Here is a 23,639-nt window from a genome sequence, read left to right as displayed (position 1 = left end):
GCCCATTATGAGGGGTTCCCACCATCCCTGTGCTCAGTTCCAAGGTCTGTGCCCATTATGAGGGGTTCCCACCATCCCTTGCAACAATGAATGGCACCAAATCATTTTCATTCTCCTATGATCCCCAGGGCTACTGAGACCCCCCCCCCCCCAGTGGGCGGATCCTTGACAACTTTTCTTTATAGGAAGAGGGATGAATGATGCCGGGTGTCATAGAAACTAGAAGAGTAGCATTGGACCGTGAGGGGGTGGTGCCGGAGCCTGGAGGGGGGAGAGGGGCCTTCCAGGAGCACTGTCCATACCGAATATCTCTAGAAATCGCCTTGAACTGTCGTGCCCCTGCCTCCGTCCCCCCTGCCCCTCCGTCCCCCCCCCCTGCCCCTCCGTCCCCCCCCCCTGCCCCTCCGTCCCCCCCTGCCCCTCGCCTATCCTGAGCTCTGATCTCTTGTTGCAGATCTTGTTCTCGGATGTCATGGCTGTGAACCCCGAACTGCTGGAAGCTGCCTATGACCCCCCCAGTAAGGAGAATATGCCCCCACAGAGGAACATGGCCTCTCAGGTAAGAGCCGGACCGCCGGTGTGGTGTGTCAGCATCAGCTGTGGGAATATAAGGTTTTTCTCTATAGCCGCGTGTCGGGGGCAGTACATGGGATTTATATGCACAAATCATTACTTCCTGAGCAGAGTGGGGGGGGGTGTGCAAAAAGGGAGGCTGTGTGGGGGGTGTGTGCAAAAAGGGAGGCTGTGTGGGGGGGGGGGGGGTGCAAAAAGGGAGGCTGTGTGGGGGGGGGGGGGGGGGTGTGCAAAAAGGGAGGCTGTGGGGGGGGGGGTGCAAAAAGGGAGGCTGTGTGTGTGTGTGGGGGTGTGCAAAAAGGGAGGCTGTGTGTGGGGGGGGGGGTGCAAAAAGGGAGGCTGTGTGGGGGGGGGGGGGGTGCAAAAAGGGAGGCTGTGTGGGGGGGTGTGCAAAAAGGGAGGCTGTGTGGGGGGGGGTGTGTGCAAAAAGGGAGGCTGTGTGGGGGGGGGGGGTGTGTGCAAAAAGGGAGGCTGTGTGGGGGGGGGGGGGGGGGGGGGTGTGCAAAAAGGGAGGCTGTGGGGGGGGTGCAAAAAGGGAGGCTGTGTGGGGGGTGTGTGCAAAAAGGGAGGCTGTGTGGGGGGGGGGGTGTGCAAAAAGGGAGGCTGTGTGGGGGGGGGGGGTGCAAAAAGGGAGGCTGTGTGGGGGGGGGGGGTGTGCAAAAAGGGAGGCTGTGTGTGGGGGGGGGGGGGGTGCAAAAAGGGAGGCTGTGTGTGGGGGGGGGGGGGGGGGTGCAAAAAGGGAGGCTGTGTGTGGGGGTGTGTGCAAAAAGGGAGGCTGTGTGTGGGGGTGTGTGCAAAAAGGGAGGCTGTGTGGGGGGTGTGCAAAAAGGGAGGCTGTGTGGGGGGTGTGCAAAAAGGGAGGCTGTGTGGGGGGGGGGGTGTGTGTGCAAAAAGGGAGGCTGTGTGGGGGGGGTGTGCAAAAAGGGAGGCTGTGTGGGGGGGGTGTGCAAAAAGGGAGGCTGTGTGGGGGGGGTGTGCAAAAAGGGAGGCTGTGTGGGGGGGGTGTGCAAAAAGGGAGGCTGTGGGGGGGGGGGTTGTGCAAAAAGGGAGGCTGTGTGTGGGGGGGGGGGTTGTGCAAAAAGGGAGGCTGTGTTTGGGGGGGGGGGGTTGTGCAAAAAGGGAGGCTGTGTTTGGGGGGGGTTGTGCAAAAAGGGAGGCTGTGTGGGGGGGGGGGGGGTTGTGCAAAAAGGGAGGCTGTGTGGGGGGGGGGGGGGGTGTGCAAAAAGGGAGGCTGTGTGTGTGTGTGGGGGGGGGGTGTGCAAAAAGGGAGGCTGTGTGTGTGTGGGGGAGGGGGGTGTGCAAAAAGGGAGGCTGTGTGGGGGGGGGAGGGGGGTGTGCAAAATGGGAGGCTGTGTGTGGGGGGGGGGTGTGCAAAAAGGGAGGCTGTGCGGGGGGGGGGGGGGTGCAAAAAGGGAGGCTGTGCGGGGGGGGGGGGGGGTGCAAAAAGGGAGGCTGTGCGGGGGGGGGGGTGCAAAAAGGGAGGCTGTGCGGGGGGGGGGGTGCAAAAAGGGAGGCTGTGCGGGGGGGGGGGGGTGCAAAAAGGGAGGCTGTGCGGGGGGGGTGCAAAAAGGGAGGCTGTGCGGGGGGGGGTGCAAAAAGGGAGGCTGTGCGGGGGGTGTGTGCAAAAAGGGAGGCTCTGCGGGGGGGGGGGGGGGTGCAAAAAGGGAGGCTGTGCGGGGGGGGGGGTGCAAAAAGGGAGGCTGTGCGGGGGGGGGGGTGCAAAAAGGGAGGCTGTGCGGGGGGGGTGCAAAAAGGGAGGCTGTGCGGGGGGGGGGGGGATGTGCAAAAAGGGAGGCTGTGTGGGGGGGTGCAAAAAGGGAGGCTGTGTGGGGGGGTGCAAAAAGGGAGGCTGTGTGGGGGGGTGGGGTGCAAAAAGGGAGGCTGTGTGGGGGGGGGGTGTGCAAAAAGGGAGGCTGTGTGTGGGGGGGGGGGGGGGTGTGTGCAAAAAGGGAGGCTGTGTGGGGGGGGGGGTGCAAAAAGGGAGGCTGTGTGTGGGGGGGGGGGTGTGCAAAAAGGGAGGCTGTGTGTGTGGGGGGGGGGGGGTGCAAAAAGGGAGGCTGTGTGTGTGTGTGGGGGGGGGGGGTGTGCAAAAAGGGAGGCTGTGTGTGTGTGTGGGGGGGGGTGTGCAAAAAGGGAGGCTGTGTGTGTGTGGGGGGGGGTGTGCAAAAAGGGAGGCTGTGTGTGTGTGGGGGGGGGGGTGTGCAAAAAGGAGGCTGTGTGTGTGGGGGGGGGGGGTGTGCAAAAAGGGAGGCTGTGTGTGTGGGGGGGGGGGTGTGCAAAAAGGGAGGCTGTGTGTGTGGGGGGGGGGGGTGTGCAAAAAGGGAGGCTGTGTGTATGGGGGGGGGGGGTGTGTGCAAAAAGGGAGGCTGTGTGTGTGGGGGGGGGGTGTGCAAAAAGGGAGGCTGTGTGTGTGGGGGGGGGGTGTGCAAAAAGGGAGGCTGTGTGTGTGGGGGGGGGGGTGTGCAAAAAGGGAGGCTGTGTGTGGGGGGGGTGCAAAAAGGGAGGCTGTGCGGGGGGGGGGGTGCAAAAAGGGAGGCTGTGCGGGGGGTGTGTGCGTGCAAAAAGGGAGGCTGTGCGGGGGGGGGGGGTGCAAAAAGGGAGGCTGTGCGGGGGGGGGGGGGGTGCAAAGGGGGAGGCTGTGCGAAGTGAGTGTGTGTGTGGGGGATGCAAAGGGGGAGGCTGTGTGTGGGGGGGGGGGGGATGCAAAGGGGGAGGCTGTGCGGAATGTGGGGGGGGGATGCGGAGTGAGTGTGTGGGGGGAATGCAAAGGGGAGGCTGTGTGGGGGGGGGAGGCAAAGGGGAGGCTGTGCGGAGTGGGGGAGGCTGTGCGGAGTGGGGGGGGGGGTGCAAGGGGGAGGCTGTGCGGAGTGGGGGGGGTGCAAGGGGGAGGCTGTGCGGAGTGGGGGGGGTGCAAGGGGGAGGCTGTGCGGAGTGGGGGGGGTGCAAGGGGGAGGCTGTGCGGAGTGTGGGGGGGGATGCAAAGGGGGAGGCTGTGCGGAGGGAGGCTGTGTGGGGGGGGTGCAAAGGGGGAGGCTGTGCGGAGTGTGGGGGGGGGTGCAAAGGGGGAGGCTGTGCGGAGTGTGGGGGGGGGCGGGGTGCAAAGGGGGAGGCTGTGCGGAGTGTGGGGGGGGGGGTGCAAAGGGGGAGGCTGTGCGGAGTGTGGGGGGGGCGGGGTGCAAAGGGGGAGGCTGTGCGGAGTGTGGGGGGGGTGCAAAGGGGGAGGCTGTGCGGAGTGTGGGGGGGGGGGGTGCAAAGGGGGAGGCTGTGCGGAGTGTGGGGGGGGGGGTGCAAAGGGGGAGGCTGTGCAGAGTTGGGGGGATGCAAAGGGGAGGCTATGCGGAGTGAGTGTGTGTGGGGGGAATGCAAAAGGGGAGGCTGTGTGGGGGGGGGTGCAAAGGGGGAGGCTGTGCAGAGTGGGGGGGTGCAAAGGGGGAGGCTGTGCAGAGTGGGGGGGGGTGCAAAGGGGGAGGCTGTGCAGAGTGGGGGGGGGTGCAAAGGGGGAGGCTGTGCGGAGGGAGGCTGTGTGGGGGGGATGCAAAGGGGGAGGCTGTGCGGAGTGTGGGGGGGGTGCAAAGGGGGAGGCTGTGTGGGGGGAATGCAATGGGGAGGCTGTGTGGGGGGAATGCAAAGGGGAGGCTGTGCAGAGTGGGGGGGGGGGGGGGGTGCAAAGGGGGAGGCTGTGCAGAGTGGGGGGGGGGGTGCGCATAGGGGGAGGCTGTGCAGAGTGGGGGGGGGGGTGCAAAGGGGGAGGCTGTGCGGAGTGTGGGGGGGGGGGATGCAAAGGGGGAGGCTGTGTGGAGTGAGTGTGTGTGGGGGGAATGCAAAGGGGGGGTGCAAAGGGGGAGGCTGTGCAGAGTGGGGGGGGGATGTAAAGGGGGAGGCTGTGCAGAGTGGGGGGGGGATGCAAAGGGGGAGGCTGTGCAGAGTGGGGGGGGGGGGATGCAAAGGGGGAGGCTGTGCAGAGTGGGGGGGGGGATGCAAAGGGGGAGGCTGTGCAGAGTGGGGGGGGGGATGCAAAGGGGGAGGCTGTGCAGAGTGGGGGGGGGGATGCAAAGGGGGTGGCTGTGCAGAGGGGGGGGGGATGCAAAGGGGGAGGCTGTGCAGAGTGGGGGGGGGGGATGCAAAGCGGGAGGCTGTGCAGAGTGGGGGGGGGGATGCAAGGGGGGAGGCTGTGTGGGGGGGGATGCAAAGGGGGAGGCTGTGCAGAGTGGAGGGGGGGATGCAAAGGGGGGGCTGTGCAGAGTGGAGGGGGGGGTGATGCAAAGGGGGGGGGGGCTGTGCAGAGTGGGGGGGGGGGTGATGCAAAGGGGGGGGGGGGGGCTGTGCAGAGTGGGAGGTTGGGAAGGGGGCTCATCTTAGATTGGACTAGTTTGGATTGCGCAGAGCTGGCCGGGTGGACGGGTATCGATCGTTTGGCATCAATCTGCGACACTGAGATGATTCGATCGCCAATCTGATCACTTTTCAGTGGATCGCACGGATCTCATCACAGGATTGCAATGGTCCCTCCGCTAACAACTGACATCTGCTGATTCTGTTCTCTTCGATCGATTATTACTCTGGGAGAGAACGATGTTATAATCGATCGGAGCGAATATGGCAGCCATGACCCTCTTCTAGAAGATCGCAAAATCATCCAAGGGGGGAGACTTGTGAGTTCTGGGCAATTCCTGTGCTGACCCAGCTCCCCCCCCTTGTTGTTTGTTTTGTGTGTATGGGTTTTTTTTTTTTTTCTCCTTCCTTTTCACCAGATCAAATAGAGTGTAAATCTCCCTAATGGGGACACAGACGGCCTACAAGCCTGAGAACACTTTCTGCCCCTTCCAGGGAAAAAACCCCAAATTGTCTTTTAGATACATTAAATGGAACACCAGGATTGTTGCCCCTCAACTGCCTTGAACCCCCCCGCTTTAAGTACCCTGGCGGGAATTTTCAGGTCTGAGTGGCCCCCAACCCTTTCTCATTATTGGGGGGGGGGGGGGGGAATTGACATTTTTGAGGTTTGTTTGGGTGTTTTTGTTTTGTGGGTAACACCTCCCCCCATCCCCCCCCCCCCCTCGGGGATTCTACGCATAACTTGGATACCTTCTAAACTTTTATTTTATTTCCCACCAGCAGAATCAAAGACGCAAAACCTCCAGAATTCCCGCACCGCCTAAGGAAGGTGAGATCCGCCGCCGTCCGTTTGCTGCCATTACTCTTAGTGGGGGGGCTGTAGGCCGGCCGCTCTTTAACCTCTTGCCGTCCGCCTGCTGTTTATAAACGGCAGGGCGGTGGCAGTCCAAGGTCGGGTTGCCGTTCCTAAACGGCACCCGCCTTTTCTAGCTGTGCGCGCTCCCTAGGAGCGCGCACCACCGCGATCCGGTGTCCGCTGTGTCCTCCGGACACAGTGAAACACCGATCGTCGGACGGGACCTCTGTACGAGGTCCCGGTCATGTGATCACTGATTGGCGAATCAGTGATCACATGCAAAGTAGTGAGCAAGATGTCACTTGTGACATCATTGCTTACTACGTGTGAAATCTGTGAATGATCACAGAGGTCACATGGTACAAGGCTATTCACAACAGCCTTGTACCATGTGACAAGCTGTGACCAATCACAGCTCACTCAGTATTTCTCAATGACTGCAAGAATGCAGACAGAGAGAAAGAGAAATGATTGCTTTTACATCCTATATGGGTGTAAAAGCAATCAGTGTAAAAAAAAAAAAAAAAAATCTTCATCACCCCCCACAAGTAGTACAGTGTCACCATGGTGACACTGTACTGCTAGGGTGACAGTATGTAAAAATAAAAAATAAAAATAAAAAATAAAATAAAAATGTAAAAAAAAATGTTTAAAAATTATAATGTTTGGTTATAAACTAATTTGGATTTTTTTTTTACTAAAAAAATAACGGAATAAATTTTGGCCAAGATTTAGGATGAAATATTATTTATTTGCAAAATTTTATAAAAAAAAACACTTTTTCAAAATTTTTGGACTTTTTCATTTACATAGTAAAAAAAATAAAAATCCCAGCGGTGAATAAATACCACCAAAATAAAGCTTTATCTGTCTCAAAAAAATGGTAAAAAATTCATATGGGTACAGTATTGCATGACCGCGCAATTGTCATTCAAAGTGTGATAGCGCTGAAAGCTGAAAATTGCCCTGGTCAGGAAGGGGGTAAAAGTGTCCGGACAGGAAGTGGTTAAAGGATAAGTTCGCCTTTTGTAATCGATGTGTTTTTTGGGCTGGAAAAACCCAGAACTAGTGCGCTTCTAGAGCAGTGTGGTTTTTTTTTTTTTTTTTTTTTTTTTTTTTTTTTTTTTTTAAAGCTGTGAAAAACTGCATTTTTTACCAAAAAATACCCACTAAACTAAAACGCTGAAAAACTCCAGTTTTTAATGTGACTTTACACAGCTAACTTTACCGGCGTTATCAAACCCCCCCCCAGTGTGCATGGAGCCCAATGCTTTATGATCACTTACAGTAATTTTCTTTTGGGATAAAGATTTTACATGACTGAATAAAAGCTGATTACTGTAAGCACCCCCGTCCGGCGGTAAATGGTTTGTCTCATCCCTGTAACTGCAAGAGTGCTTTTTCTGCTGGGGAAAACAGACTTGCTGGCTGGATCACCAGTTGAAATGAAAGTGAGCCTAAAAAGTGAGAACCATTGCAGCCGTCACATCTGAGAATGGCTAAAGCTGCCGTGTTTGCTGTTGGGTGTAATACAGCTTTACTTCCCTGTCTGCCGCATCGGCTGCAGCAGCTTCTCCGGACTGTCCGGTCTTTGGATGTCTTGGCCGGGATGACGCTGCTCCTGCATCCTCTGCAGGGCGGGGGGCGGTAAATGGGCAGCTTTTGAACTAGTTAGGAGTTAAACAGAGCAGAGTCAGTGCAGTGACGGCCTCCTGGGGGGTCTGCATCTGCGCCCCACCTGTTGCGCTCTAATTTTTGGATCTGATGTAATGAGGGATGCAGGGTCTTCATGGGTCTGGCAGCGATTTCCCCGTCCTGCGGTGACACCTGAACCCGACCTGCTGGGAGGATATAAATAGACGCCATGATTGCCTTTCCATATACAAGCCGACCAGCGCCGGGTTCTGTCTATTTTCGGGGTGTTTTACGGCTGAAATGTAATCTATTGAGGAAGTGTCAGCGCGGTCCGTGTCCTGTCCTGGGGTCACATGATGGGTCCCGGGGGGTCCTGTCACCCGCAGCAACCATTGGCTTCCCGGCTTCATCCATCAGTCCAGCACCACAGACTTGAGGTCGCACCACATTGCACTCAGCACGCATCAACCTGCCGCAGTGCTTCGAAAAATGTGCATTTCCATGTTGGTTGTGCTGGTTTTTTGTGGTTTTTTTGTTTTTTTTTTTGTGTTTTTTTGTGTGTTTGTGTTTTTTTGTGTTTTTTTTGTGTGTTTTTTTTGTGTGTGTGTTTGTTTTTTTTGTGTTTTTTGTTTTTTTTTATTTTGTGTATTTTTTTTTTTCTGTGCAGGAACAGTTAACGGTGAAAGGGTTAATCTGTGTGTAAACCAAACCAGAAAAATGTCCTATTGCGGCTTTACCAATCCTTGGATGTGGAAGCGGCATTGGTTTTTTTTTTTTCTTTTCAGTGCATTTTCAGCAAGCACAGTGAATGCCTGTTGATCCTGCCAGAAATCCTGAACTGAAATGCCAGCAGTGTTCACAGCTGTACTTACTATCATCTGTGAACTACAGAACACCGCCTCCCGCATATAATGGAGAAGGGGGGGGAGTTCCATAGGCCTGTCTTAGGGTGACAACACTCCTCCGTAGACACAGCGCGGCAGTGATATAACTCCGTTATTGGTGGGATAGATGGAGAGGGAACGCACTGAGCATGTGCAGCTGTTAAAATGGGAATCCTCCATAGTGCAGTAAGGAGATGGTTGGGATGGGCAGAGAGTGAACGCACTGAGCATGTGCAGCTTTTAAAATGGGAATGCTCCATAGGCGCAGTAAGGCGATGGTTGGGATGGACAGAGGGAACGCACTGAGCATGTGCAGCTTTTAAAATGGGAAACCTCCATAGACGCGGTGGTTGGGCTCAGTGTTGATGGGATAGGCAGTGGGGGAACGCACTGAGCATGTGCAGCTTTTAAAGTGGGAAGCTCGCTCCACCAATGCTGGGGGTGGGTGGCAATGTCTGCAATGCCCTGCAATTAACATGGAGCACAAGGGTGTCAGTGCTGGAGTATTGGGGGCACAGAGCGGCCTACCGGTAAGGAATCTTATACGGCACCGCGCATTTTAACAATACCGGGGCCCCTTGTCTGCAGGGACCAGTTTCTATAAAAGGTGGACTGGGCCTTTAAAGTGTATCTAAACACTATTTTATGTATGGCGTAGGGAAGGATTGGACCCCCCCCCCCCATTGCTGAATTCTTTTTTTAAAAAATATTAGTTCTTCCTAGATTTGGGAAAGCATAACCGCAAAGCACAATCTGTGTAGGTAAGAAGCCAAGCCTGCCTATGTAAGCAAGTACAGCTGTTCCCATTTTCCTATATGAATTATACAAAGAGAGGTTTATTTAAGCGCAGGCTTGAGGGGCTAAAATATCTGGTGCAGAGCGCCCCCTCAGCTTCAGGTGGTAGTAGGTACTGCACCTAGAATGGTTGTCTCACCTGTAACAAGTGTCAGGCAGGGAGATCACATTACATGACGTAAGACTTTGCTGCTGAATTTTGAATTTTTCATGACTGACAACAGAGCCTAATCTGCCCTCGCTCTTTATTCCTGAAGTGACGGCGATGAACCCTGTTGTCGCAGAGAGTGCTGCTCAGACAGGTAATGGGGCCCCTGCGGGGGCGGCTGCTTCTCCAATCGCCCTCTCCACCTTTGCCGCAGCTTATCCAGAGCCCCCTCCACCCTGTACATACACCGGTGGGCACTGAGCGTGCCCGGTCCCTGTCATCGGTGTTGGGGTACCCGGTCAGTGTTCTCTATGGCAGCCATGGTTGGCTCAGCTCTATGGGATGTATATACCGGGAACATGTGAAGACTGGGAGCACGCTAGGGCAGTCCGTGTTCTCTTCTCTGACAGCACGGTAACTCAGTGGTGGTTCTGTGCGCAGCGCTGGGTCTCTGGTCCAGTTGCAAACAGGACTCGCCTGCATGAAATGTTCTCTAGTTGATCTGTTATTGGAGGAAACTGAAGAAACCCGGAAACACGCCTACTGCGCTCACTCCTGAACCTTGGTGTCTGTACAGGAAATGGGGGTTCTGGATATTTGGCTTATTATAAGAAATCATAAGGCACAACATTCACTTTCAAACCTTTAAGGCAAACGGTGACGCTACACAATCGGTGCTTCAATCCAAATCGATCGGATCTTGGTGTGCCCGCGGGTCCCTCGATCGGATCTTGGTGTGCCCGCGGGTCCCTCGATTGGATCTTGGTGTGCCCGCGGGTCCCTCGATCGGATCTTGGTGTGCCCGCGGGTCCCTCGATCGGATCTTGGTGTGCCCCGCAAATCAATCAATGAAAAGGGCGCTCTCATTGGTTAAGGTTTAACTATTCATTAAAGAAGAACTCCGCTCTGGCTCCAAGTTAGATTGCCCATGGATGGGCCATGAAAGGGCACCTTCCATACGTAGTCTGCATGCGATTCCTCCTCCGGGGGTCCCAGCACAGCTTACTGTGCAAAGATGATGCTGCATCATTTTGGGGGGGTTGTTATCATGAAGAATGAAACAAGAGGAGGGGTGGCTCCATACAGGAGCTAAACCTCCAGTCGCTGCGCATGCGTAGCAGTTAGATGTGCGGTGACACAGTCATACATTTTCTTTCTAGGAAAGTATCCAATTTCTGATTCGGAGGGTTCATTCAAATGGTTTCTGGTTTAAGGGCCGGTTCCTTGCGGACGCAATGTTTTCCTGTTGTTCATACGGGATCTGGTTGGCGGATTTGTCTGGACTGCGTGTAAACGACAGAACGCTACAGAAATGCCGTCCTCCCCATACAATACAAAATCGATGAATTCCCTCTAATTTTTTGGGACTTTTATTGGCAAAAAAAATGTATAATATAAACTGTATATAAAACAGTCCAAGCTTTATTAATACAAAGACCTGTTAAAAGAACAATCCCCGGTTCACGACTTTGAAACTGCGCAACTTCACTTGAAGTGGTGCGATTTATAAAGCCGCAGATCAGTGCGATTTGTACCTCCCTAGATTTCACTGCGGCTTACAACTTCATTTAACAGACGGTCGCAATTAAATCGGTAAAGGGGGGGGGGAGGAGGAGGAGGAGTGCAGGAACTATTGTTTTGAAAATTGCACTGATTAAGACCGTGTCATAGAAATTTATTAGATGCAACTTCCGGTGCGATTTTGTAAATCACATGTTGCAACAGTGTAACTCATTTATTTGTCCACAAGGCAGTTGGTCTGAGGACAGAAGCATCAACGCATTTCGTGGCAGGTCACGTTTAGATCCTTGTCAGGGGAGTTGATATTTTGGGTCAAAGATCAGGATCCTGCATATTGACACCCCTGATGAAGATTTAAAAAAAAAAAAAAAAACAACCCTACCTCGAAACGTGTTGGATGCGTCTGTTTTCAGACCAACTGCATTGTTGACAAATCTGTGGGTTACTCTATTGCAATTGAGGCTGTTCTGCGTTACAGATACACCTGTACAGATATATATAATTTTTTTTTTTTTTTTTTGGGGGGGGGGGGGGGTTGTTGGTGTTTGTTCTTTTTTCAGTGATTGGGTGTTTGTTTTTTGTTGTGTGTGTTTTGTGTATTGTTTGTTTTTTGTCTTTTGTATTAATAAAGCTTGGACTGTTCTAGATACATTTTACAGTATACATTTTTTTCCCCAATAATCCCAGAAAGAGGGAATTCCATTTTGCATCTAGATTCAGCTCAATAAAAAAAAAAAAATATATTTTTTTTTCCCTTCCGTGTTCAAGAGGCCAAACAGAACAGAAACCATTCTTCCAAAGTGAATAACACTTCTGATAATAAAAAAAAAAAATACAAATAGCGGAGTTCTTCTTTAGAGTGAATCTGAGGACAGAAATGGGGAGGTGGCCATTACTGACCTGGTTTCAAAGGCTCAACACGTGGACCTGTAGTCCTGTGCCCCCCCCCCCCCCCCCTACACATGGGCATTCAGCTCTGGTGCATGAGGCTCTGTGGGTGGTAGCTCGGGTGCGTTGTCTGTCTGCTGGCAGCCTGTAAACATCTGAGCGGCGGGCGACTGCTGCGGCTGGACGATGCATCTGGCAGTACTAATGTTTAGGGCACTGCGCATGGAACAGTCTGCTTTCCTCCTGGACCGCATGCTGACCTGACCTGGGTACTGGCCAGCCACAGCAGCTGCCGGCCTTGACTGGCAGCGGGACTGGATGGTACACTGTGCCCTCCGCCTAAACCAGAGCCTCGGGCAGTGGGGATGAATGCCCTTTGTGAATGGGGCCTTACATGGAGCGAGCACACAGGATGGGATTTTAGCCTTTGCTGGCTGCATGCTTGCTCCAGGTAATCTGCATCCTGCATAGACAAAGGCAGGATTAGGATGACAGCCCTGGAGCCTGAATCTTTAAAAGCTGTTCAGTGACGGCTCCTATATTCCTGTCCTCAGTGGTTGGCTTTACCCCAGTCTCCACCCCTGTGTATAAATCCGGCAGGGTGGTCACTGAAAAGGCTTATGGCTCAATCACGCTGCACCGGGAGAGGGACTGCTGCACCGGGAGAGGGACTGCTGCACCTGAATTCCTAATCAGCCTAAATGATGGGCACAATGTACAAAATGCTAATGATGGACGCAGATCAGCCTCAGCAGTACGACGGCCAGAACATCCGCGTCTCTGGTGGGGGCAGCAATAAGGGCGGTATTGTCCTGACGCTGCATGCATTGTGGGTACATACCAGCCCCCATTCCCCACAGAAGAAACCGGATGTAAAAATGGGACTTGTTCATTGGCTTCCACAGCTCAGAACCTCCTGGCCAATGAAATCCATCCAAATGAACCCGAGCAACGGTGTTCAATATGGCCTCATTGGCCATGTAGCGTATGGCTACCTGTGTTCTAGTCCTTCCACGCATGTTAGGACTCCTTAACATGGAGTTCTAAAAACTTTTTACTGCGGTTACCCCCATGATGTGGGAGGAGTAAGGAGACTCCCGTATTTATTGCTCCTCTGCGGCTCTGGTCGTTGTGGTGCTGGCGGCTCTGGTCGTTGTGGTGCTGGCGGCTCTGGGAGCGAAGGATTGTGGGTTGGGCTTGTAGTAAAGGTTTGTGTATTTGTGACAACCCTTTTTCAGCCCTGCGAAGTCGTTCGATCAGGATGTCCGCCATTCCTGAAACCCGTCCGGCTGACCTGGATATGGAGGTGGAGCCTGCGCCGCAATCAGTTGTACAGCAGAGCATAAATAATTGTGAGTATCATTACAGTTTGGTGTTTGTGTGTGGGGGAGGGGGGGGGGGGTGTTGTGTTCAGATTTGTGCTGATCTGGGGCTCTTTGTTGTCTGGATACCCTCTGGCTTTGGTCAGGGACTTGTTCTGATCCAGATGCACTTCTTCAACTCTGGACAGGGACCGATTGTGGTCAGGTGCCCTCCAGTCGGGAGGGGGGGGGGGGGAATGGGGGCTCACTGTGACCAGGCGCCCTCTGGCTATGGCCGGGGGAGGGAAGGGCTCATTGTGGGTGGCCAGGCGCCCTCTGGGGTTTTTTTGGGGGGGGTGCTCATTGTGGCCAGGCGCCCTCCGGCTTTGGTCGGGGGGGGGGGGGGAGAGCTCATTGTGGCCAGGCGCCCTCTTGCTCTGATTGGGAGGGTCATTGTGGTCAGTCGCCCTCCGGCTCTGGTTTCGGGGGGGGGGGGGGCTCATTGTGGCCAGGTGCCCTCCTACTCTGGTCCTGGGAAGGAGGGGGAGTTATTGTGGCCAGGCGCCCTCTTGCTCTGATTGGGAGGGTCATTGTGGTCAGTCGCCCTCCGGCTCTGGTTGGGGGGGGGGGGGGGGGCTCATTGTGGCCAGGTGCCCTCCTACTCTGGTCCTGGGAAGGAGGGGGAGTTATTGTGGCCAGATGCCCCCTGGCTCTGGTCAGGGGGCTTATTGTGGCTTGGGCGCGCTTTCTGGTTGGGGGGGGGGAGCTCATTGTGGCCAGGCGCCCCCCGGCTTTTGGTTGGGGGGGGGGAGGGGAGAGGGCTCATTGTGGTGGCCAGGTGCCCTCCAGCTCTGGTCCTGGGGAAGGGGGGGGAGAGTTATTGTGGTCAGGGGGCTTATTGTGGCTTGGGTGCTCTCTGGCTCTGGTCAAGGGGGGCTCAGTGTGGCCCGGGCACCCTCTGACTCTTGTCGGGGGGGGCTCATTGTGGCCAGGCACCCTCCAACAGACTCTCTGGTAGTGAATATTTTTGTATTCTTCCCCAGCTATGCGAACAAGATCCACAAAGTACAGCAGTATCGGGGAGAGCCGGTTGTTGCCGCGGGTGAATGAAATCGTGGAGGAGTCGGTGCCATCTGCTGCGAAGAGCAATCCAGGTGAGCTGTCATGAAGCCTGATTGGCTGTCAGTGAGCTAATGAGACTTGTCAATGTGAGATGTTCAGAGAACTCCCACCGGGTTCTTTACGTCTCTTTGCGGGGGGGGGGGGGGGGGTGATGGGCTCATTCAGAGGTCAGCAGGGTTTCCCAATGAATGAGCATTAATAACATACAGTCAATGCATTGCCTCAGTGTGTTGGGATGGCATTTAAATTGGCACCACAATGCATGCCGAACGTTCTAACATGGAAGTGCGAATCTCGCTTTAACATTTCACAAACCGATCACGCTGCCGTTTGCTGGTATTTAATTGGAAAATGGTCACATGACATTTTTTAATTTTTTATTTACTCAGCCAGAAGAAAGTCCAACATAGTGAGAGAGATGGAGAAAATGAAGAATAAAAGGGAAGAACAGAGAGCTCAGAACTCCGAGATGAGGACCAAACGAGTGCAGGTCTGTGTATGGACTTCACATGGGAGGTTGATTTGTGAAGGTCCGCCCCACCCAAATGATATTTCAGTGATGAAGGGGGGGCGGCTGGTAGGTCAGTTGCTGTCTGTTTTTACCTCTTTGGGGCTCCAATGTCAGGATTCCCTCACCCCAGAGTATCTGATTGGGGCCCAGGCCCTGAGAGATTGGATATACTTCAAACCGAACATTCTACTAAGCGCTCCACCCCATCGCATTGGAATGAAGTGAAGGGGAATGGAAGTTCAACTGCAAGATCCTTCCCTGCACCCCCCTATATGCAGTTGGGGGTGCTCTGTATAAACTGCTGACCCCTTTGCTCCCCCTTGGCCGTGCTGTTTGCGGGGGGGGGTGACTAGACACCACAAGTTTGTGCTCCTTCAGCCTGTTCTGTTCAAATTGCACATGTGCTCTCCAGATCGGCCACTGCAACTAGAGAGCACTGCGCATGTGTGTACCCCAAACAGCCTGCAGAAGCCGCACACTTGTAACATCAAAACTGTACTGAAAACAGCAGGAGAGGATTTAGGTGCCAGCAGTTTGGTGGTGGGGGGCTCTCTGTGTAAACTGCTTGCACCTCTATCCCCCTCCGTCTTGCTGTTTTCAGTACAGTCTTGACATTACAAGCGTGCAGCTGCTGCAGGCTGTTTGAAGGGCACGCGTGCGCAGTGCTGAGCTGGAGGAGAGCACACCATGCATGTGTGCAATTTGAACAGGCCGCAGGGGCGCAGACGTCTGGTGTCTAGGCTGTCCTGCAGGACAGAGGGGGATCAAGGGGTCAGCAGTTTGCATAGAGCCACCACCACCATAGAGAGCCTCCGCCATAGAGAGCCACCACCTGCATATGTAACGGAAAGCAGGAACAACACTTGAAAATGAGGAGTGCCAGTGTGTACTGTTCAGGGGATCTAAAATGCCATAGGGTGGCTTTTTGTTAAAGGTGAACTTAACACTTTAAAGTGATACTGAAGGATGAAAATTAATAATAGCGCCTATGGTCAAAATTATATAACTTACTTATAGTGTACCAGCTGCAAAAAAATCACCATATATAAAGTGTAACAATTAATGCAATAAATAATTTGCGCTAGTAAATATATATAAATATATAAAAAAATCATCAAATCATAAGTCCAGAAAAAAAATATATGCCAATACCACAAAAAAGTGCAAAAAACTTTTGTGCAAAAAAAGTCTAAATATGAAAAATTTCACCAAAAAAACCTTGATAATATGATGGCAGATCATCCATAGAGATATTTTCAGAAACGAAACTCTGCAACACACCAATCCTCATAGATCAAATAACAGGATGAAAAAAAACTTTGCAATTAATCGGAAATCCACTTCTCCAAAAGAAAGAGACCACCTTCAATCGTATCCATGGGGGGAAATGCCAGGCACTCGAGAGAAACAGAAAGACTTCATGGTGCAATATTATAAAAGCCAATTCCTTTATTAGGTACTCATTGCACTTACTCAAGAGGTGTCCCAGCCGACACCAGCATCAACAGCATGACAGCAATCACATAAAACGAGCCTAGCTACTCAGCACATGGATGTATTTGTGGTGTGTGTGTACGTTTTTTGTGTTTGTTTTTTTTTTTTTGGGAGGTCCCCTGTTGGCGCTCCTTGCTCCTCCTCTTGACCAGTGCCTCCAATAGCAAATTGCTTGCTTGGGAGCACTGGTGTGTGCTTGCTCCTGAGCCCCACTCTGCCTCCATAAGACACTTCCTTTTTAAGAGAAAAAAAAAACCTTCATACATAGACTGTACCTTCAGCCTTTACAAAAACACTTTTTAAGGTATTTAAAACCTTTTTAATTTTGGATGGGAGAGGGTGGAGGCGAGCTTCCCCCTCGGGAGGTGTGGAGGCGAGCTTCCCCCTCGGGAGGTGTGGAGGCGAGCTTCCCCCTCGGGAGGTGTGGAGGCGAGCTTCCCCCTCGGGAGGTGTGGAGGCGAGCTTCCCCCCCGGACATGTTTTCTCTTATTGAGCCTTTGTGACAGGAAGTGAGGAATCTCCCCAACAGGACACCACTATTCCTAATATATCCAAAAAAGAGAGCATACCTTTACATTTGTACTCTTCATCTGAGGCTTTTGTTACTGAATATGTTGCAAAAGTTGAACTTTTAGGTGCCCGGTCATACCAGGTGGGACTTGTCATGCGATGCAAGTTTTTCAAATCGCACGGCAAGTCATACCCTATTGATATTCATATCGGTGTTGTTCCAACTTGATCGGAGTCGCACCAATTTTGAAAGTAGTGCGTGCTCTACTTCAGGTACGACTTCCATTGACATCTGGTGTCTTGCAAGTCGCACCTTGAGTCGAAATCGCACCCGACTTTGAAATCAAGCTGCACCATTTTTAAAGTTGGAGCGGTGTGACCGGGGGGCTAACTCTCCAGCATTTACTGTACGTGACACTGAAATATGGGTTTTGGTTGGAGCGACATGGGCTCAGGGGAGAACGCTCTTTCAGGCATCTGATGTTTGATAGGTGGGTGTGAATGTTTAATGTGTAACTTCTGTATACAGGACTATGACACCACCGCACCCAACTGGGAGTTTGGGAAGATGATCAAGGAATTCCGAGCCACCCTGGAATGTCAGCGGATCAGCATGACGGATCTGGTAAGATGCCAAGACCACCATGGCGATGTTCTCTAAAGCGGCACTTCTCACTTTACACAAAGTTCTGGCATGTCAGATGTCGCACTGTGAGGAGGACTGTTCAAGTCCTCAGACGTGACCATTACACACATTTTTCCTTTCAATAAATTTTTATTGAATAGTTTTGAATTTTAGAATATATGCAACCACTATTTTGTGTACAAGCAAATGTTTAGCAATTGAGATTCAAAGGCAGTCGTGCACAAACAAAAACATACCTGTAAATGACATGTCAAGAAGAAAACACATATCAACCATATCAAGTCGATGGAATGGATGAAGGACTATACACCCAATGCCCAACATCTGATAGCACCGAAAAACAACACTTGAGATGTATAAAGTAGCCAAAGAAATACATGGAACATACAAAGACATCCCTGAGAAGAGCCAATGGAATAAAAGAAAAATGGGAGGAAGGGAGGGACAAAGGAGAATGTCAACCGCGCCAGAACTTGGGTTATGGAACCTCCAAAATTTATAGCGAAGTGAAACTATCTATTGGTATAGCAGGATGGACATGTTGGATCCATGGAGTCCTTGTTTTAAGGAATCTCTCATGGGTGTCTGAAAGAATGCTGGAGAGTTTTTCCATTTACCAGAAAGAGAAATCTAGACTGTGATAAATTTCCGTAAAGTATATGAACCGTTGTTTGCAGACTTTTGCTATGGTTTTGTTTAGCCGCCAATAATATGTATGTAGCCAACTTGAATTGGTGTTTTGAGAAGCCCGGGGGTTTCTGGTGGAGAAGGACCTTAGGGCGGTGTTGGCCGGGAACGGAGAGGGCGCAGGGCGCTGTTGGCCGGGAATGGGTAGGGCGCTGTTGGCCGGGAATGGGTAGGACGCTGTTGGCCGGGAACGGAGAGGGCGCAGGGCGCTGTTGGCCGGGAATGGGTAGGGCGCTGTTGGCCGGGAACGGAGAGGGCGTAGGGCGCTGTTGGCCGGGAATGGGTAGGGCGCTGTTGGCCGGGAACGGAGAGGGCGCAGGGCGCTGTTGGCCGGGAATGGGTAGGACGCTGTTGGCCGGGAACGGAGAGGGCGCAGGGCGCTGTTGGCCGGGAATGGGTAGGGCGCTGTTGGCCGGGAACGGAGAGGGCGTAGGGCGCTCTTGGCCGGGAATGGGTAGGGCGCTGTTGGCCGGGAACGGAGAGGGCGCAGGGCGCTGTTGGCCGGGAATGGGTAGGGCGCTGTTGGCCGGGAACGGAGAGGGCGCAGGGTGCTGTTGACCATCATAACACATTTCATACTGCATGTTAGGTTGGGCTTTCTGTAAGCTGATGACAGGTTCTCTATCTATGGGTGGAGTGCTCACAGGATTTCTGTTATACTGCAGTGTTCGTTGTTCGTAGAATACACTTTTTTTTTTTTTTTTTTTTTGCCTTAGTAGGATCCAGCTATCACTTCACATCCAGCCACATGGTGGTGGTCGGTAGGGTAAGGTGGTGCAATTGATGTACCTTTTTGGTGAGTGAAGTAGCTGGACATTGATGTGGGGAAATGGGTCATGAGATCAAGGACTACTTTTATACCAGGCCTTTTTCCACAACTTTTTGTTTACATGTAAAAATCGATAGCTTTTTGTTGTGTGGGTTTTTTTTTCTCTGCTCTCTATACCTATACAATATTTATATTATGTAATCTATAGTTTTTTGGGGGTTTCTTTGCCAGAAAATTATCTAGAACACCCACACTATAGATTATATAATATAAATACTGTATAGGTCTAGAGAGATTAAAAAAAAAAATTCTCTATACCTATACAGTATTTATATTATATAATCTCTAGAACACCCAAACATAATTTTTTTTTTTTTTTTTTTTTTTTAGCGTGGGCCCTAGAGAATAAAATGGTGGCTTTTGCAATTCTTTGGCACATGGTATTTTTGTGCAGCAGTTTTTCAAATGCAATTTATTTATTTATTTTTTTAAAACACTTTTTTGGTTTTGAGTTAAATGGACTTTCTTGAACAAAAATCATTCACTGTTAGAAATTTGTTCGTTCAAGGAAACCATTTCCATCCTGCTCCTTTTTGAATTTCACATATCGATTTTTGACCCCACTAACTAGTGAATGTTCTTTAATGTTCAAAAAAAAGCAACTTTATTGAGAGAAATAACCGGAAATAGAAGCATCGTTATATGCCATTAGTCGAGTCCAGAAAATCATTCACGTTAACCGTATAGCAGTGCCGTGACATCAGTCCTATACCTTCATGTCAATAACCAGGCAGCGTATAATATATTGACTGAGAGGACATTTAACCCCTTCACTCCTAAGGGTAAAACAAATCCTAATGCCTAAGCACAATTTTGCAACGTTGACATGCATTAGTAAAACCATCCATATCATCGCAACTACCTCTAGACAATAGAACACCTGCCTACGGGGTGTGGCCCCAACACCTTAATGGGCACCTCAAGAAAGCCCATTGCTTAAAAGCATAAGGATGAACTGAGGACAGGTACTCATAGCTCAATATAAACTTTTGCAGCTCAAAAATAGGGGAGGGGAGTAGGTGGGTATAGACAAGTTAGGGAAGAGAGCAACAGTAGGAACCAATGGAAGAGACCAGAAAAGTCACGTGGGGGGAGGGGAGGAGAAGGAAGCGGTGGGCATTGACCCCCACGATGGGAAGGACTACGTAGACTCATGTACATGAGATTATAGTGTGAACCTTGTCAGAGGAAGCCATGATGGATTGTTTCCTGATGACCTCTCTTCTCTCCAGGCTGAGGAGCATCGTATCTGCGTGTGCGTGCGGAAAAGGCCCCTCAACAAGCAAGGTGAGCCAAATCCCTCTTTAGGATGGGCTGTCTTTCTCTTCGTGATGACTTTATCATCCTTTTTTTTTTTTTTTCCCTCCTCTGCAGAGCTAACCAAGAAGGAGATCGATATCATATCTGTCCCTAGTAAAAGTCTGGTTCTGGTACATGAGCCCAAACTCAAAGTGGACCTCACAAAGTATCTAGAGAACCAGGCCTTCCGCTTTGACTATTCCTTCGATGAGACGGCCACCAACGACATGGTGTACAGGTACCCGTGAGCCTCAGGTTTTTAATAGTGTGATGGATCTTGGATTGACATGGTGCCCCAAAGGGGGGATATTCCCATACAAGTGATTTGTGCTCAATACACAACATAAGTACACAAAAAAACGAAATTTCCCAAGTCACCTTCCAGGACAGCTTCACATGAGAGATGGGCTCCTCCTTGGAAACGTCCGATCCACTCCTTCTTCTTTTTTTTTTTCTTTTTTTCTAGAAGTAGACAAAGGGGCCCCTCAGTATTTGTTTCCTCCTGCAGGAACGTCTCTCAGTTATATCTTTTATTTTTTTCTACTATGGCCATCTGGCGGGGTACAGAGGCATCCTGGATGAGCAAGGCAGGGGCTTTGCTGGGTGGCCTCACCCGGGGTTCCCTTCGGTTTGGGGATAAACAGCACTCCCTCCTATGGTCCTGCGGGCTCACCAGGGGGGCTAGAGGTAATCAAAATGTTCCAACAAAAAAGTAACCTAAATTGGTGATACGACAAACAAAATTAAACCAAAAATACTATTAAACTCCACTCACAATGGGTTCAAAATGAATTGCACATCTCCAGAGGAAACTATATTCTGTCTGGGGGGGGGGGGAATTGGCCAACTATCCGTAAATTGCATCACGTTGTGCAGATTCAAGAATATTGATTAGGCCGGGTAATCTCTAAATTTTGTAATTGGCATACATAGACCTACAACAATATAGCGTCTTCCAAATAACTTGATGGATATATTAATGAACAAAATGAAAAGTAAATGAAGAGAAGAGAAATCCGAATCAATATTTGATGTGAAACCCCCCCCCCCCCCTCCCCCCTTTCCCATCCCCTTGCCTTCTTCTAGGTAGACTTGCACAACATTTTTGAAGGAACTCGGCAGGTCGGTTGTTCTCTGTACATCTTGGAGAACTGAGCCCAGATCTTCTGTGGATGTAGGCTGCCTTAAATCCCTCTGTCCCCATGTAATCCCAGACAGTCCATGATGGTGAGATCAGGGCTCTGTGGGGGCCAAACCATCACTTCCAGGACTTCTTGTTCTCTTATACACTGAAGATAGGTCTTCATGACATTGGCTGTATGTTTGGGTTGATTGTCCTGCTGCAGACTAAATTTGAGACCAATTGCACGCCTCCCTGATGGTATGGCATGATGAAGTGTCTGCCTGTATTTCTTAGCACTAAGGACACTATTGATCCTGGCCAAATCTCCATTTCCAGAGATGCAGCCCCCAAACTTGCAAGGAACCTCCACCATGCTTCACACTTGGCTGCAGACACTCATTATTGTCCCGCTCTCCAGCCCCAACAATCTGCTTCCTACAGCCAAATATTTCACATTTTGACTCGGCCCAGAGCACCTGCAGCTTTTTTTTTTCTTCTGCACCCCAGTTCCTGTTTTCTTGTATAGTTGAGTCGCTTAGCCTTGTTTCAACGTTGGAGGTTTGGCTTTTTGGCTGCAATTCTTTCATGAAGACCGCTTCTGGCCAGACTTCTCCAGGAAGTTGATGGGTGTACCTGGGTCCCACTAGTTTCCGCCAGTTCTGTGCTGATGGCACTGCTGGACATCTTCCAGAAGGGAAGGAAGCATGATGTGTCTCATCTGCTGTATTAAGTATTCTTGGCCCGACCACTGCGACTACGTCCCTCGACCGTTGCCCACTTCTTTGTGCTTCTTCAAAACTGCTTGAACAGCCCATTGTAAAACCCAAGTCTGATTTGAGTTCTTTGGGAGGAACCTTGCTGATGCAGTAGAACTACTGTCTTGTTGCTGTGCTCAGTCTATGACCTGTGACATGAATCCTCACCTTACTAGCAGAGTTTGGCTGTTCCTCACCCAATTTTAAGGCTTCTACATAGCTGTTTCAGTTTTCTGTTTTTGTCTCCCTGACTTTTGTGCAAGTTTAAGAATTAATGTCGGTTTGAAGCCAAAGGGTAGTCATACCAAATATTGATTTTTAGATTTTTGTTTTGTTCGCTTACTTTATTAATTTACATAATGCCACAAAAAAGTGTCTTTTGAAAGTGTTCTTATGTTACAGCATTTCTTCACACTTGCCTAAAACTTGTGCACAGTACTGTGTGTATGTATATACATTACCAACATATATCCCTTCCATATAGGGGAAAAAAGCACATGCTCGTCCATCCATCCATCCAGCGACATCCATATTCTGTATGTTTACTACACCTATTGGATGTATGAGGTGTCCATAACTTATTAGGCTACTTTGGATTTTCTCACTAGCCCGAGCACCGTATATTGCTGCGACCAATTTGTTGCATCTGATGATCTAAGTCAGTTTTTATCTCCGGCCTCCAGGTTCACAGCCCGGCCTCTGGTCCAGTCCATATTTGAAGGAGGGAAGGCCACGTGTTTTGCATACGGTCAAACAGGAAGCGGCAAAACCCACGTAAGTGGATTTTGTTAAACATTCATGTAATAGTCCAAGCGTTGTGTTTTAATGCAATTTATTTGAAAATTTAAAAAAAACTTCTCTAGATAATCTAGTAATTGTTGCAAAAAATAAACTACAGTTATGATACAGAAATGTGTGCAGGAGCACGATCATAAATTTTGCTTTTAACTGTCAAATGTGTGTTTTGGTTTCCCTTTTTTTTTTTTTTTTTTTTTTTTGGGTAATGATTAGAAAGTTCAGTGAGCAGCTCCTAACATCATGCTGGACCATCAGTCAATCAGAACTGTTCCACTAGCCAGCACATTGCATGTGTCATTATGACCCCTCGTTTGTCTCTGCATACAGTACAAGCATATGCAGTTTTTCGGATAACTGCCACTTCTCCCTCCCTTCAGGTAGAAGGGGGGGGGGGGGGGGAGACAAGATGCTGATTGGGTTTATGGAATACTTTGCTGCTCATACAGACTTTTCACTGACTTTCTTTGCAGACGATGGGTGGCGACTTCCTGGGGAAAAGCCAAAATGTGACGAAAGGAATCTACGCTTTTGCATGTAAGTTCTGCGGGATCTTGGATTGTCTTCTGTAATAATACATCTGTCTGGTCCGTGCTTCTGGAGGATGCGACGCGCTAAAGCTTTGCCAATAACTCTGTACTGCTTTGGCCTCATTCACATAGGCGCCGAGGCCTGTAGACTGTGGGTGTGTGTGTCGAGCCACCAGGAGCTGCATGCAGGCAGCCCATGTAAGTGGATGGACACGGTTCTAATTTAATGTATGCAGGTAAGTGATCCTGAATGCAGCCAGTCATTGCTTTTGGGGATCATGCACCTGAGTGCATGTCGTCATATTTGCATTCCATGCAGCTTCTGTGTCCCCATACACTTAACATGGCACATGGCGGCCCAAGCCACATAAACACTCATCACGGTCTATGGGCATCAGCACT

The 23,639-nt window shown here is 50.9% G+C and overlaps 1 protein-coding gene across 6 annotated transcripts in view; it reads left to right on the top strand.

Annotated features, from left to right (window-relative positions):
• The window catches only part of KIF2C (kinesin family member 2C), a 47,393-nt gene that overhangs the window by 6,781 nt on the left and 16,973 nt on the right, over window positions 1-23,639 (top strand). For 2 of the 6 annotated variants that reach the window (XM_089666937.1, XM_089666942.1), the window contains 11 exons: window positions 455-559; window positions 5,692-5,737; window positions 9,336-9,380; window positions 12,874-12,987; window positions 13,980-14,090; window positions 14,448-14,548; window positions 17,103-17,198; window positions 19,968-20,022; window positions 20,110-20,272; window positions 22,596-22,686; window positions 23,181-23,244. In XM_089666937.1, the coding sequence (XP_089523063.1) occupies window positions 455-559; window positions 5,692-5,737; window positions 9,336-9,380; window positions 12,874-12,987; window positions 13,980-14,090; window positions 14,448-14,548; window positions 17,103-17,198; window positions 19,968-20,022; window positions 20,110-20,272; window positions 22,596-22,686; window positions 23,181-23,244 (991 nt within the window). Of the gene's footprint in view, window positions 1-454; window positions 560-5,688; window positions 5,738-9,335; window positions 9,381-12,873; window positions 12,988-13,979; window positions 14,091-14,447; window positions 14,549-17,102; window positions 17,199-19,967; window positions 20,023-20,109; window positions 20,273-22,595; window positions 22,687-23,180; window positions 23,245-23,639 lie in introns of all 6 variants that reach the window. The other 4 variants (XM_089666936.1, XM_089666941.1, XM_089666940.1 and 1 more) reach the window with 3 other exon arrangements.

This window comes from Staurois parvus, unplaced genomic scaffold (genome assembly GCF_062004578.1).
Source record: "Staurois parvus isolate SC_StPar_1 unplaced genomic scaffold, SC_StPar_1.0 ptg002919l, whole genome shotgun sequence".
Classification (NCBI taxonomy): Eukaryota; Metazoa; Chordata; class Amphibia; order Anura; family Ranidae; genus Staurois; species Staurois parvus.
The sequence above is the reverse complement of the archived record's forward strand: the minus strand, read 5'-3'. Positions and strand labels throughout refer to the sequence as shown.